Raw genomic sequence first — 14,947 nt, 5'->3', positions numbered from 1 at the left:
CGGCTCAAATCGATTGTATATTGTTGGTAGCGTTCGATATCAATCACTTCAGGCAGCCTTTAACACACAACAGAGGCTGTGTCCAGCAGAGCAAAGATAAACTTTCGTCCTCCTGCCGAAGCAGTTCTCTGACGATCGATGCGTACGGTGCGCTTGGCTTTATACCTAACCTTACTTTGCTTGGGATTACCAAAATTCATTCACTTTTAATATACAGTAACGAACAAAATTCGACATATTTTCGTACGAAATCCGTGAATGTTCCTTATTTGGCACAAATTTGACAGCAAAACAATACTCGGCAAACACTTTCAATTTATCGCTAAGGCGCATGTGACATTTGTTTATAGCGCAGTATGCAATGGTGTTCTTGTCGCAACCGCAATTCGCAATGAAAACACATTTCTATATGGAATGTACCCGTTGTCCTGATTTTCCATTTCAATGCTTGACTGCCGAGTATTATTCGCTTACAAATTTAAAGAATTGCCTCTAAAGAAAGCGACAGTGATTAGAGAGATGCGAATCCTTTCAGTGACCTTAAAACGTAATTCAAATAATATTAAATATAGACAATGTTGGCAAGAATTAAAGTTAAAGTTCCCAGAGATATTCAAAGAAAATTTGTACTATAACTCCTATATAGGTCAACTCAGTACAAATATTCACGCATTAATTACCATCACTGCTCGAAAATAACAATTTCAACCGGGCATTATCTACTTGGTGAGGATAGATACTAAGTGCTATTGACTAAGTAACTTTTAAAGGAACTGCCGTCACCGGAAGGAAGGCAAGCAGACACTTCGCTATTCGTTTTTCCAACGTACCATTGAAGTGGCCAGATTCGTTCCTATTCTTTGGTTCGTGATAATTGCTACTAACTATCAAAAGTTTGTACGCTTCATTTTAAGAACTCGTCGATGAAAAGCCGAGATAATTAAGAGATTTTTGATAACACATTTTCATGTTTGTGTTTGGCTTGAAGAACCTCAGGCCCTATAAAAATGGAAAAATCCGACCGAGATATAACAATATGGCTTACTATCCTCTTCTTTGTAACGTGTACAAATACGTTTCAAAAGTATGCTACTTTTATGTAAAGGTTAGGTATTTGTAAGAATTCTTTCTGCCTGTCTGTCTGTCTGTCTGTCTGAATATAGTAGTGCGGACTGTATTATTTTAGGGGATCGGAGATTTTGGAGACACATGCACGCTAGCTAGTTCGGGTGATATGGAGAATTTTAAATAGTTGCCTCACGAACACTCCACAGATCCGGGTATTCAACAAGAAATACTCGTGCTTCACCGCTTTAATGGGATAAACGCACGTATGATACCTACTTACCGAATTGTCGGATCCCGAAGCCCTGAGCCATTTTGCATCTTATTCTCCTTTAGTCCATGATTTGCAACGAGAGACATAAGTATATCAAGTATGCATACGCTTGATTAACTAAAAGTCTGCCAACTTTTTGCTCATCCCGATGGTACTAAATGACATTTTAATTTAATTAACAGAATCCGACCATATTATCGATAAAATTGCAGTTACTGATCCTAAATTGTGTGCATACGTTCGCCGAAGCTATTTTATTAGATGGATTAGTTAGGTGATATATCCACACATAAATGAATAATCTAAGGGTAGAGTACTCTGCAAGTTTTACTTACATCCACATTGAAGTATTAATCTATACGAGATATATCCTACCGTTTTTAAATTCCATACGAGGGCATTAAAGAACTCGGGCGTATAATGATATAATGATAAAATTCTTATAGTTACAAGGATTGAGATAAAGCTCATCTCGAACATTTATTTGGTTTATGGCACGCAATCGAGTATAAGACAACTCGCGACAACTCTCAACAGACGAAAGCTGTAATCAGATAATTTGAAGCAGACACGTGCGAAGAGCGTTCAAAAGTTCAAAATACAAGGGAGAGCGGCCTGTCTACAAACGCATCCATAATAAGCATATAAGTCATCATTTCAGTTGAAAAGGATTTTAGATAGCGACCAAAGTAATTCGAATGGAAACAAATTACCAATGAACGCACATTGTTTCTAATATATATATATATATATATATATATATATACATACATAAATACATATCTATACATATGTATACATAATACATTGGAATACCGTGGTAAATACGTAGCACTCGGATGTGTTTTCCAATGCTCCGGGGTTTTATGTCGATTACGGTAAGAAAAATATGTACAAAATTGGAAAGCCTTGTGATAAACAAAATCTGTCGTGAAAGTGCGTAATTTTTCTTTAATCCCGGAGTGTGCAGTGGCAACAGACAATAAGAAGAAAATGAGCAAAAACCGAACTAAAGAACATTGAAACGCCATTGCCAACAAGAAAAGCGTCCATGATCAGGTGCTTTTAGTTATAGCAGCTTAGCGCAGTCGCACACACCTTCCCACATACACATGGAATTAAAACAGCTGCTCGACAGAGTTTGTTTGAATCGCAACAACGGTGGGGAAACGGATGCACAAGGACGGTGGACCTACAAGCTCATCCCAAATTTTGAACAATGGACGTGTCGGAAAAGCGATTTTTTTCCTTAATACAAGCTTTGACTGATTATGGTATTATGTCAAGTTATTTCTGTCAAGAAACAAGACAAGGGGAAATGTAAACCATTTTGAACTTTACAGAAAAGCGCGCAAGTCACTCAGAATAGCGACAAAAAACAATAAACTGAAATACTGGAAAAAGCTGTGCAAACACACAAATAACGACCCGTGAGGATTGTCGTAAAAAATAACAACTTAGAAAGTTGGCCGCGTGAAGTCCATACATGCAATTACAAATGCCGCCTAGATATAGACGAAAGTAGAAATCTATTTCTAGCAACGCAGCATCAAACCAAGGGTACAATAGATGTAGCACGAATTTACCCAGGGGATAGGATTACCGCGGAAGGAATTCAGGTGACATGACGAAGCTTGAAGAAGAAGAAAACCGCACGGTCTGACGCGATATCAAACGAGATAATACAACCTTTCCAAAATTGCGAGAAAGACAGCTTCTGGTCTTGTTACATTAGCCTGATAAGCCATTTTGTAACTCGTCCTCTTATAGACCTACCTGTCTTCTGAATAGCATAGGCAAACTCGTAGAAAGATTACTGCTAGTGACATCAGAACAAGAAGCTGTAAAGCCGAGTTGGTTTTTCTAAGCTCCAGTTTGGCTTTATCAGACGACGATGCACACTTTGTGCTATCGAGGAAGTGGCCACTGCAGCATGAAAGAGCAAAGACGTAAAAGGATTCTGCACTGTCATTATCATCCAGACGCCTTCAGCATGCCTGCCCAGGACACCATTCCGACAAGTTTAATAACACGAGCGTTCTCGTAATTAGTGAAGATGGTAAACATCTACTTGACTAATAGAAGTTTACTGTATAATACAGATGACGGCGTTAGAGACCATAGGATGACAGCAGGGGTACTACCAAACTCCATTCTGGGTACCTTCCTTCGGAATCTCATATGCGACGACCTGGTCAACATGGAGCTTCCAATAACAATAAATTGACAGGTTATGCGGATGAGATTGCCTTGATGACAACAAACATCGTCTACGCTAACAGAAATTGCGACATACGATAGCCTATGCCGCATAAATAGGTGACTACATAAGTCCAAAGTAAAACTTGCCGTTGGAAAAAGTGAAACCATACTGACAACGGATAAAATGCTACTCCAAATGCCCAAAAATAGAGGTTGAGAGACATAGTATTGAAGTCTGTTGCAGTTTGAGATATCTTGGAGTAATAACTTCGAATCTACATTTGTGAAGAATATTAAGGAGGTTATGAATAAAGCCCACGCAACTGCAACCACCTTGTGCACTATTATTCCAAACGCAAACGGACCAAGACGGGCTAATTGTAAGCTTAGTACGCATGCCGCACCCATTTGTGCACGGAAAGTACGGTAAAGTAAATGTCTGATACAAAAATTAGGGGCGGTCTAAAGGCTTTGCACATTGAGAGTTATACGAGCCTGCTGCACGGTTTCAACGTCAGCTGCAACGTGCATTCTGGCTTGTATGTTATCTATCGAGCAGCTGCCTGGCGAGAAGATCTGCGCCAAGAAGGAAACAAGAACAGTGGAAAGAGGTAGGACGGACATCCTCAAAGTTACAATATATATCCGGCAGAGTATGCTAACGGAATCGCAGCAACGATGGGAAAACTTCACAAAAGGAACATGCTTCGTTATAAAGTTACACAAAAGTGACATTCGAACTTTTAATCTCATGTGACTACGGACAAGGTAGAATAGTATTGTGAGCATCAGCAACCTACACGACTCCATCTTGAGATAAGACGAAAGCGGTTCCGCAATGGAATGTTTTTTACCGCAGAGTGTGGCCACTGGTTAGCAGTGCACTGCTACTACGTTCAAAAAAAAAAAGGACATACGTACATAGATACAATCGTGCAAACATATATATAAGAATATTCGATTCTTACTTTAATTTATAAATATATATTTGCTACATTGATTGTTAGGGAATCAATTAAATTTTTGGCCCTAAAAAATGGTGGGAGTCTAATAAAACTCTTTTTATGTTACAACGTTCAAACTCTGTCTTTCTCTTTCTCTCCGTCTGTCTTTTCTTGCAATAATCTCTTGTAAAGCCATATATACAACTTTTGTATGTGTTATAAAGATGTATATACTTACGTACTAGTCTTTCCGTGTCTCTCTTTCTTTCTGTCTCTGTCTCTCTCTCTCTCTCTCTCTCTTTCTCTCGCTCTCTTTTTTGCGGCATATGATTCTCTTCATCTTGTTGGCGCGCTTTAAGTTACGCTCCTTGTTTACCATACCCTTGCTTACGTACACAAATGTATTTTCCCTCCAAGTGTGCATTCGTTTTTATTCATTTATTTTTTTTTATTTGCATCCAAACGAGTGCAATAAAATGCATGCATTGAAAAACTTTTTTTTTGCGTTATATGCATATACAACGCATGTTACGTATCAGTATTTGTAGTTAGTATACTATGTGTGTTATTTGTTTGTGTGTGTTTGTGTGTGTTTGTGTAAATGTAACTTACACTATTGCAGATATTTTGTAAACAATACGCTTGACCTAAATTGCATAGCACGTTAGCAGTTTGCGCGTAAGTATGTGTACAGTATATATATATATATATATATATATATATATATATATGCCGATGTATTCATTTGCAGTTTTTATTCTTTAGTTTAAAACGTGAAATATTTATGCATGAGATATATTCCAAATATACACAAATATAATATATATGTATATATATGTAGATGTATGTATGCGATGTTTTATGTAGTTATATATCCTATTATTACTGCTACTGCTGTCGTTATTGTTGTTGTTGCTATTAGAATTGCGTTGCAATTATTTACTCTCAGCAGTCTTTTCTTCCCTCGTCAAAGCAACACAAGGGTTCATACATTTATTGCAAAGCAAAAGAGGAACCATCAACTATGGCGATTGCAAGCTCTAAAAAAATGCTCTCATTTAACTCAACTGAGCTAATTTATATATAAAAACCATGTATCGGTTTTGCCGGCCTTCCCAAATTTAAGTTATTTAATTATTTTTCTTGTTGCCCCCCATTGACTCTGGACACACCTATCGTTCATCTAAACTTAGCCGTTAAGTTCTCTGGTCATCCGCTCATCATGAAATGTATCCAAAACAACGAATACTTTAAGAGAAGTGCATCATAACAAACTGCAGTAGTAGTTAAAAGCGAAATTTTCAAAAAGCGGGCGTGGTTCATTAAATGTTTGAAATCGGGATTTTATATCGCATGGATTGCTATAAAAATTTATTTAAAAATTGCGCTTAACTTTTCAAATTCTTTCTTGGCTAAATCAAATTATAATGCGATGGATTTGTGCATTTTTCGGATAAAGGCAATCATTCCAATAGTCGAAAAGAAAATTTATGAGAGAAAGGATAAAATCGTGGATAAAAAATTCGAAGAAAAACAAGAAGTAAGAACATTATTGTCGATTAAGGCCGACCATTAGATATCCTACACCACTTCGCCGAATATAGTCAATCAGTCATTTTTGTGATAGTACACCAAGAATTATACTTTATTTTTATATAAAGGGACATACCTTCTTGAAAGTCCTCACATTGCACGATACTTAAAAACATTAACTAACATGACAACCGGATTTAGCAAACTTGAAGAGATTTCATTATATTCCAGCTTCTTCCATCATAGGAAAATTGCCTTTCCCCTCTTGCTTTTGATATGATTGATTCTAAAAAATAGATCTGTGTGATCCAAATTCCCTACGATTAATTTTTACAAAAGGCGCTACAAAAGGCGAATATAATTTTCACTGAATATATATTCTTATATGATCGGAACAATTACATACTGACTTAAATGTTATTTTTCCGCTACGAAACCTTGAAATAATTCTAAGTAAAAATATTCTCCAAAACTTCATGAATGTGTCGCAACAGTTGATTAATTAATCTATGTTGAGATTATGTCCGATCTTCGTCGTCACAAAGGGTGGCCGCTTTTTGATTAAGCTTTTTTTTATATATTTATTTCTATGCAGGCGGTATGATTCTTCATCTTATAAAAATATAACGAGAAAATAAAGCGATCTCTATCCTCGTACTGAATGCCAAGAGGATTTCTCTAAAACTCCGTCTATTAAAAGGAGATTAAAACTTAACGATGTCTATCCTTTTATGACTTAACGCCCCCTTTGTCCATTTCAAATAACAGTATGCCTTATAAATTTAGATAGGATATCGTCGACCTTATATCTTGAATAGCGCAGAGCAGTGTACCTAATCGATCCAAAATTTATCATTTGAATCATTTGAAAAGTCACTGCAATTATGTGAATAAATGAATAAAAATTTTAGAATCTTACTTAATTATACAATTCAATTATTATATAAAATAAATTGTAATAGTTTTTCGAAAAATTTTGGTTTTCTTCTTCTATCACTAACATACAAATAATTTAACTTGATTTTTACTTAACTATTTACAGCTGTGAGAGCAGATCGGATGCGTGGCGGTAGGAACAAATTCGGACCGATGTACAAAAGAGATCGAGCGCGAAAACTGCAAGTAATGCGACAACGACAAATAGCCCTGCAAGCATTAAGAACCTCAATGGGTTCAGGAGACATGAAACCGACACCTCTATCGCCAGGCTATCAACAAGCATACACAAACATGAATATCAAACAAGAAATACAAATACCTCAGGTAAATGCAACGATTGATGCCACATCAGTGGCGGCTGACCATCTCATCTCATTATTGCAGCATTGAGAAGTGAGAATTGAAAAGTGAGAAGTCAGATTTTCCGTCCATTAATTCAACATTTTCACAGTAAAAAAAAAAAATTGTCTCAGAAAATTGATTTATAAAAAGTATAAATTAATTGATTTCTATACTATGCACTTTAGAAAGGGGACTTAATCCGCTTATGTTAATTTTCTTTTCTTATTTTAGCGAGTTGAGTGGAATAGCCAGATCGGCATGGTTGGGGTAATATCAATATCAATAATATCTATCAAGTCAGTAAACTTAACATGCAACGAGTTTATAATCGTGAACTATACATATAAGATATAGGACGGCAACTCTGGCTTCATGTTATATCAGTCAACATGTCTCCGAATTAATTTGACGTTTTTTTGCGCAATTGCGCTTATAACGCTATATAATATTCACGATTGATCCTTTTTCAATGAATATTATACGATGGTCATCTTAAAATCGAAAAATCATTTCGTTGCTATCCATTCGACTGATAGCCGGCTTGACATATCGCATGAAAAAATCCTTTTTATTTCGCCTAAACGATTCGAACACGTTACGGTTTGTGGTCAAAAGTGAGGTAACGCCTCTCACTCACTTCTCATGGATTGGAATGTTCATGCCAACTGGTGGATGGATGGGCTGTCTTTTGACAGCTATTAGCTATTTCCTGCAATTTCATTATTCTGACTTCCAAAGCGATGCTGCGCCTTTTTAGTCATTGACATTGTTTAAAATTAGCAAAGCACCGACCGTCAAAACTCGTCATAACATCATCTTTTAAGTCAACGCTGACGTTAAACGAATGTCACTAAAACAAGCTACTGTAACTTAAAAACTAATTATCATATCTAGAAAGATATATGGGTCGGTTCAGCTGTATTGCTATTTATATAGCGGATCGGACTGATGTGTTTTTTTTTTTTTGTTTTTTTTTGTTATGATAATGATATTATTTGTGATCCGTAATTTATCCGTTACTTGCTCACATATCATAATTGCATGGGTATACTTTAATTAGTAATGCGTGATACTTTTGTTATTAAATTAAATAAAAAATAATTAAACTAAGTAGAACTCCTAGCAACTGCCAAATTCAACTCCTTATCGACCCGAAATATATCTATATAACTTTTGCAAAATTGCTTAAAAATGTCAAAATTTTGCTTCATGAATAAAAGCATTTATACCGATAATGTAAAAAAAGAAAAAAAAGCGACAATTGAGTGCAAGAAGTAAAATAGTAAATATATTGAAAATAATGTTGAATTTATTCTCCTTTTTTTTTTTTTTTTTTTTTTTTTTTTTTGAATTTTAATAATCCCCTTACCATACCTTGATTAAACATCGCGATCTAATATGCAAAACATTTGCGCTTATGTTTGCGCTTTTGCCTGAGCGTCTATTCCGGTATATTCTTGAATTTACATAAAATTGTTGCATATCTTTTCAAAAAAAAAAAAAAATATATATATATATATATATAAATAAAAAGAATAACTGATTACTTAAATCTTACTTTTTACGACTTATTTCATATTCATATTCCGAACAATAGCGCATTCGATTGGACAATGGTCTTAAATTAATCTCGGGGACAAAACTTTATTTCAGTTATATGAAAATATTTTTTCATACTCTCAACTTTCTGTTAATTCTTTTCAATGAAATTGATTCATATACTCAGAAACGAATCCCTCATTGAATGCCCAGAAATAAAAATTGCACAAAATAACATTAATTACGCTTTAAAGGCGAAATATATTATTTAAAATTATTATTATTATTATTATAAATTTAGCCAGAGAATAAATTCTAAGACTAAAGTCTTAAAGCGCTAGCATCTAAGGCTTTCGGCTTAATTAAAAACTCTACCGCACTTGAGATTTGAACCCACAACCATTGAGTTGCCAGTCGAGATTCCTCACCTTCGGCCACTCAGGCGGATATATTTAAAAGTATATTTTTACTTTTTAACACTTCAATTTTGGTCTAAATTTTTAATTTACTTTTTATACTCATAATCCATTGCTTTTTTTATATCATTTTCCTCGCATGAGATATCTAGGATAACTCTCATGTTTAGGTTCGCAAGCGATAAAAAAACTCATTGCGCAACATTATAACAGCATCGAAGTAAATGCAATCAATAATCAATTATTTCAAAGTTATGTTAAATACGTCAGATATAGATTTTATTAAAATTTCTCTTCTTTAGAAGAAGAAGAGGGACAGACAGATACATCATAAAATGAGTGGTTTAGGGGCATATGTTTGTTGCAGAATAATGCATAAGAATGCTTGTTTCTCTCATTAGAAGACTTCCTTGGGTCTTGGGTCTAACGATATGCTTAAATAGAACAAGTAAGAAAATCATATTCCACTTTGAGGACCAAACATTTCATACACACCCATCACCTTTATTCTATAAAGAAAGACTAAGCAAGTAAGAAAATTATATTGGGTCATGACTGAATGTTTTATACCCATCACCGACCCAAAAAGAAAAGGTAAAGAATCAAATTTTCATACGAACGCCGCTGATTTTTTTCTATTTTTGGAATAAAGGTGGAAATTCATACGGTGTCGTGTATGTGTAACAAGCAAAAAATATGAAAAGCAAACGGGTTTACAGTTTTTGTTGTACAGGCATGTGGATGTGGTGGGCATATCCTTTGACTGGTTTGGACCATTTTCAAATTCTTTTGCAACTTTTTAGGCGAACGGGAGAATGTTTACACACACAGATACTACACGATTGAGCAAATGGACAGAGTAGCAGACGGACATGCTTATGTGCATTGCGAAAGGTATTGAAAAGAAACTGAAATATTGGATAGGCGTAATCAATTTTTCAAACGCATTTTTGTACAAGTACTTCAAAATTTTGTAGATTTCTCTGCTGTAGTTTACAAATACTGAGCAAAAAACCAGTTTCGTATTCCGGAAACGGAAGTAGCGTATCTTTCGACCAATTTAACGCCTGGTTATTACCAATCAGCATGGAAGAATTTTCAATGTTTCTGGTAAATTTGAGGTTGACAGCTTCATTTTTGCGGATAGGAGAGCGCTTACAACAGACATAACGCATATGATGAGACGGACATGGTTAAATCGATTCCGATTTTGATGCTGATCAAGAATATATATACTTTGTATCCCTAGGTGATGGGTATAACAAGATAAAAAAACTAAACTTTCATACTTTGTTGTCTCGGATGGGATCGGTTGATCTTTTTCGTTTGCACAGAATATATATCTGGACAATTTTATCATATTTTGATTGTGTTTTATGGATTACGAGCAAAAAACCCAGAAAACGGAGATATTCTCAGTTAATGTTGCACAATAGGTATGTCCTCTGACACCCGTGAGCCCACTTTCAATATCAACTTGCGTGCAACGACTTTCAGTGTTTTTGCCAAATTTGAACGCAATATCTTCGGAAAAATGTTTACCATAAGACCAAGTCTTGGTAGAAAGAAAGAAAAAAGAAATAAATTTTAAAATGCAAGAGAGCGACTGCACAAATTGAAAATAACACTCGCACCTTACTCATCTTACTTGTATTTTAAAAATTATTTTTCTGAACGAGTTTAAGCTGAATATTGGGTTGAGTGCCAAATCAATCTTTACTAATCTAATCTAATCAAAAACTGGCCTCTGATTATCCAAAAAAATTTGTTAGCACTTGTAAATAAATCGAGAAGAAAAACAGAGCCATTGTAATTCTGACCTTCAAACTAATTGTTAACGATATTGATTTGTAGATGTACAGATTTGTGGATCGTGACAGAAACTTTTCGATGTTTTCTTCGATGTCCTAAACGGACTGACAGACGACGACATTAGGCAGGTATCTCTCTTGCGTTGAACGTCAGTATCTGAATGCAACGTGTGTAACCGCACGATGCCCGCTGAAATTCGGTTTATTTATGAGTGAACCGGCGCTCTCTAGAGAGTTACACAATACCTATAAGTTAGGGGCCTCACCCCCAGCCGGAGTACCAAATTAATTTAATGTGTATAGCCAACTAAGTCCACTGTGGGGAAAGTTGAAGCCTGTCAGCTTAGATTCTTCGCTGTCTAATTAATCGCTTTAGGAGTAATGAAAACCACAGCCATCGCGATACTACGCGAAATGCCGTATCCAGCGGTCAGGACTCATTACCAAACTACAAGATTCCATCAGTAACCACTTCCCCTACTTAGAGACATGCAGCAAGCGGAATCCCGACCCAGTGAAGCTTAAAGTTAGGCTATTAGGGCTTTAGCTTTACCTCACGCGACCGTAGTCACGCTTGCCTTTGGACATACCATACAACTCCGTGCAGCCAAGTCCAAAATATCCTTCCTCGGGATATATATACGTCAGCGGATAAAGCTGATATGGCCTGTTCCATGCTCTGGTCTACGCCTGCATCAACGTACATTACAACCTAACTGGTCCTGCTTCAACTTATTTGCTTTTCCTCCATCTTTTCGCAAAGACTAATGCGTTCTTTTATAAACCGAAGAAAATTTCTTCCAATGCACCCCTAAGCTATCTGTGAGAAAAACTTGTGGCCCAGTTATAAATAGTCATTGATAATGAAGCCTTAAACACTTCTTCGCGAAGGACGCACGTCTACGCCGTCCTCTTTAGGCATAGTTTATCACATACTTTATTCTATGACACTAGACATAAAAAGTATGTCACACATGATTTGTATACCCGCCACAAAGAAATAAATTGTATGTATGCTAATTTTGCCCAAACGCTTGCAACAGTCAAACGGAAGTCTTGATCATTATGAAATTCTAGATTCCTCGCAAATCCAACGACAGAAATTTTCTCGGATACTGTACAGCTGATCGTATAATATCTGAAAGGAAACGAAAAAAAAAGCCACAATCATCCAATGTTATATAACATTCCAAATTTTTTTTTTTTTTTTTTTTTTTTTTATTCATGCTCTACTTTATTTTGTCATTCGTTTTCATTTCAATACAATTGTGCAAAATATTTTATTCAAAGCAGTGTTCAACCTGAACAACAACACATTTTTCCCTATTTTCTGAGAGAGTATGAGTTCTGTGTTGAGAGAACACATCCTCATAGAGAAAGTAATGTGAAAACCCATAACGGCTTCTACTACTCGTACTACACTTTACAATTTTCGTAACTATTTTCTATAGGGGCGTTACGAATAAAAGAGATATTGTTTACAAGCCTCTCGCTCGTCGCTTTTATTACCCGTCCATTGCCGGATGTAAGTGATCAATTATTTCTTTTTATTTATTTTTTGCATTTCATTATATTATTGCGTATTAACTCATATTATTAACCAAATCCCAACAATCTCCTCGACTCCTTGCTGTATGCATGATTTCAACTACGATTCTCAGATCTGTCCAATTTCGAATATTACGCAGCCATGACATTTGCTTTCCGTCCATGTCTCCACGGTTTGCTGCTATTAAGTGCAGGAGTTCCCATTCCTTTCCACGTGACATCCTTACCATGTGACAGTTTTTCGTTGTTTAATAAACTTTAATAGGTCAAGCTGAGTGTTTATTCTTCTCAGGACTTTAAGCATTAGGTACGCGATGCTTTACAATTCTACTGTAACAGCACACCTCAAAGACTTTCAGTCTGTTGATTGTACTGATTTTTAATGACCGTAACTACAGATCCACAATAAGCGCATCGACCACACAAAGCATCTCATGAAACGAAACCGAAGGGACAACCTAATTGCCCGGCTTGCCAGAATTTTCTGGTAATTCTAGCCGTTTTTATTCTTCTTTTTATTTCTACGTCGCTACTGCAGACTGCGTATAATATGGATGCAAGGTATACAAACTTGAAAAGCTTTCCTAGTGGCATTCGCATATGGAGTTTGCGTTCGGCTTATCCTTACTGAAACCCAAAGGTGTTAATTTTAATCATTTACAGCGTGAAGTATTGTCTGTAGATCCAGCACGGTTTTATTGATGAATTGCCCATTGACCTTAATGCCTGTTTCGATTGTTTCAATAGCTTCTTGAAAGATTACCTCAGACAGGACGTTAAGCCGAAGAGAAGTCAAAATGGAGCCCTGATGATGCACTCTTCTGTTGATAGGAATATAATTTGTTCTGACATTATAATCACGCTTTCCGTCTGCTTCTCTCCAATATAAATTTTTGATACCGCGTGTATCTTTTCCGTTAAAAGTAAGACTTTTTAGGATATACATTAATTGATCATGCTGCGCTTTGGCGAACACGTTTTCGTAATCCTCGGAACGAAAGAAGACATCTTTACGCACATCACTACAGTTCTGGACTAGAACTTGAATGCAACATAATAAAACTTCTCTGGTGCTCATGGCTTTCCGCAAGTCACACTGAGTTGCGGCCAAGTGATAATTTGCTGAGTTATTCGTAGAAATATTTTCAGAACATTATTCATTAGGGACAACATTCTCTAATCCTGATATCTCCTGGCATTAATTTTCTTTGGCATTATGACCAACAATGATTGTAACCAGTCATCAGGATAAATGTCTGCATCGTAGAACCCATAAAATAGTTTATGCAGAATATCCAGATTATCATCACTTATCAATTTTATAATTTCTATCGGTATGTCATTGTTACCCATGACCTTGTTATTTTTGGCATTATTTATAGCTCTTCTTACTTCGTTTTTCGTAATGCCACGGGTGGCCACGTAAACTGATGGTAAATCATCATATGGAAAACCTATAGATCTAGTATCATCTGCATATAAGTGATAAACATAATCTTCAGATAGCTGGCTTTTTCCTTCTAACTTGATGACTATGTCGTTACGGTTACTCACCAGATCAGGTGGCATTGTTTTTCTTTGCAAACCTTTTCTTTAGTTCCGTGCGTAAGTTAAAGTTGTCAAGCAATGATTGCAACTTTTCTGTGTCTAATCATTGGTTTTTTATCCATATACGCATCTCATCAGTTATATCCACTGGTTTTTCGGCTTATTTCGTTTAAAACGAAATGTATTCTCAGCTAGATTTCTCAGTATTTCAGTTGTAGTTTCCCATCCGATGTATGTATCTTCAGTGTAAATGCTTGAATGTAGCCTATCGTTTATTTCAGTTACTAGACAGTTTTTCGTTTCACACTCTTTTAGTTTTTCCCCAATGATTTGTTGTCTCGAAAAGGTGGGCTTTTTACCAGGGTTGCCAATTTTATTTTAATCGTTGCCGCTAAAATATTACGATCTGAGGCGGTACATCTGCTCTGGGGAAGGTACTGCCATTTTTAATAGATGTTCCAAATCTTTTATTTATCAGAATGTAATCGATTTGATTTCGGATGACATTTTGACTGATTGCCTACGAGAATTTCCATGTTTATAACTGGCCTGAAGGAAGTTGAGAAAGGCGTTACAAATTTTTAAATCATGTTCAAGGCAGAATTGGACTATGCAATGCTCATCATGCTCATTCCTCAATCCTGACCCCAAATTGCCAACAATTTTAGGTACAGGTTCGTTCTCAATTTTAGCCCTTGAAAACCTCTATTATTAAGTTCAGACCATGTTTCTTTGTTAGCTTTTCAGTATTTCTGTCAACTCTGAATGTTTCAATTTTCTTCCTAT

General features: G+C 35.9%; 1 protein-coding gene across 2 annotated transcripts in view; it reads left to right on the top strand.

Moving 5' to 3' along the window:
* Positions 1-14,947, top strand: part of LOC119644374 (nuclear hormone receptor FTZ-F1-like) — a 52,946-nt gene that overhangs the window by 26,997 nt on the left and 11,002 nt on the right. For both annotated transcript variants that reach the window (XM_038043919.1, XM_038043918.1), the window contains exon 2: positions 7,061-7,281. In XM_038043919.1, the coding sequence (XP_037899847.1) occupies positions 7,061-7,281 (221 nt within the window). The remainder of the gene's footprint in view (positions 1-7,060; positions 7,282-14,947) is intronic.

This window comes from Glossina fuscipes, unplaced genomic scaffold, assembly GCF_014805625.2.
Source record: "Glossina fuscipes isolate IAEA_lab_2018 unplaced genomic scaffold, Yale_Gfus_2 114346, whole genome shotgun sequence".
Classification (NCBI taxonomy): domain Eukaryota; kingdom Metazoa; phylum Arthropoda; class Insecta; order Diptera; family Glossinidae; genus Glossina; species Glossina fuscipes.
The sequence above is the reverse complement of the archived record's forward strand: the minus strand, read 5'-3'. Positions and strand labels throughout refer to the sequence as shown.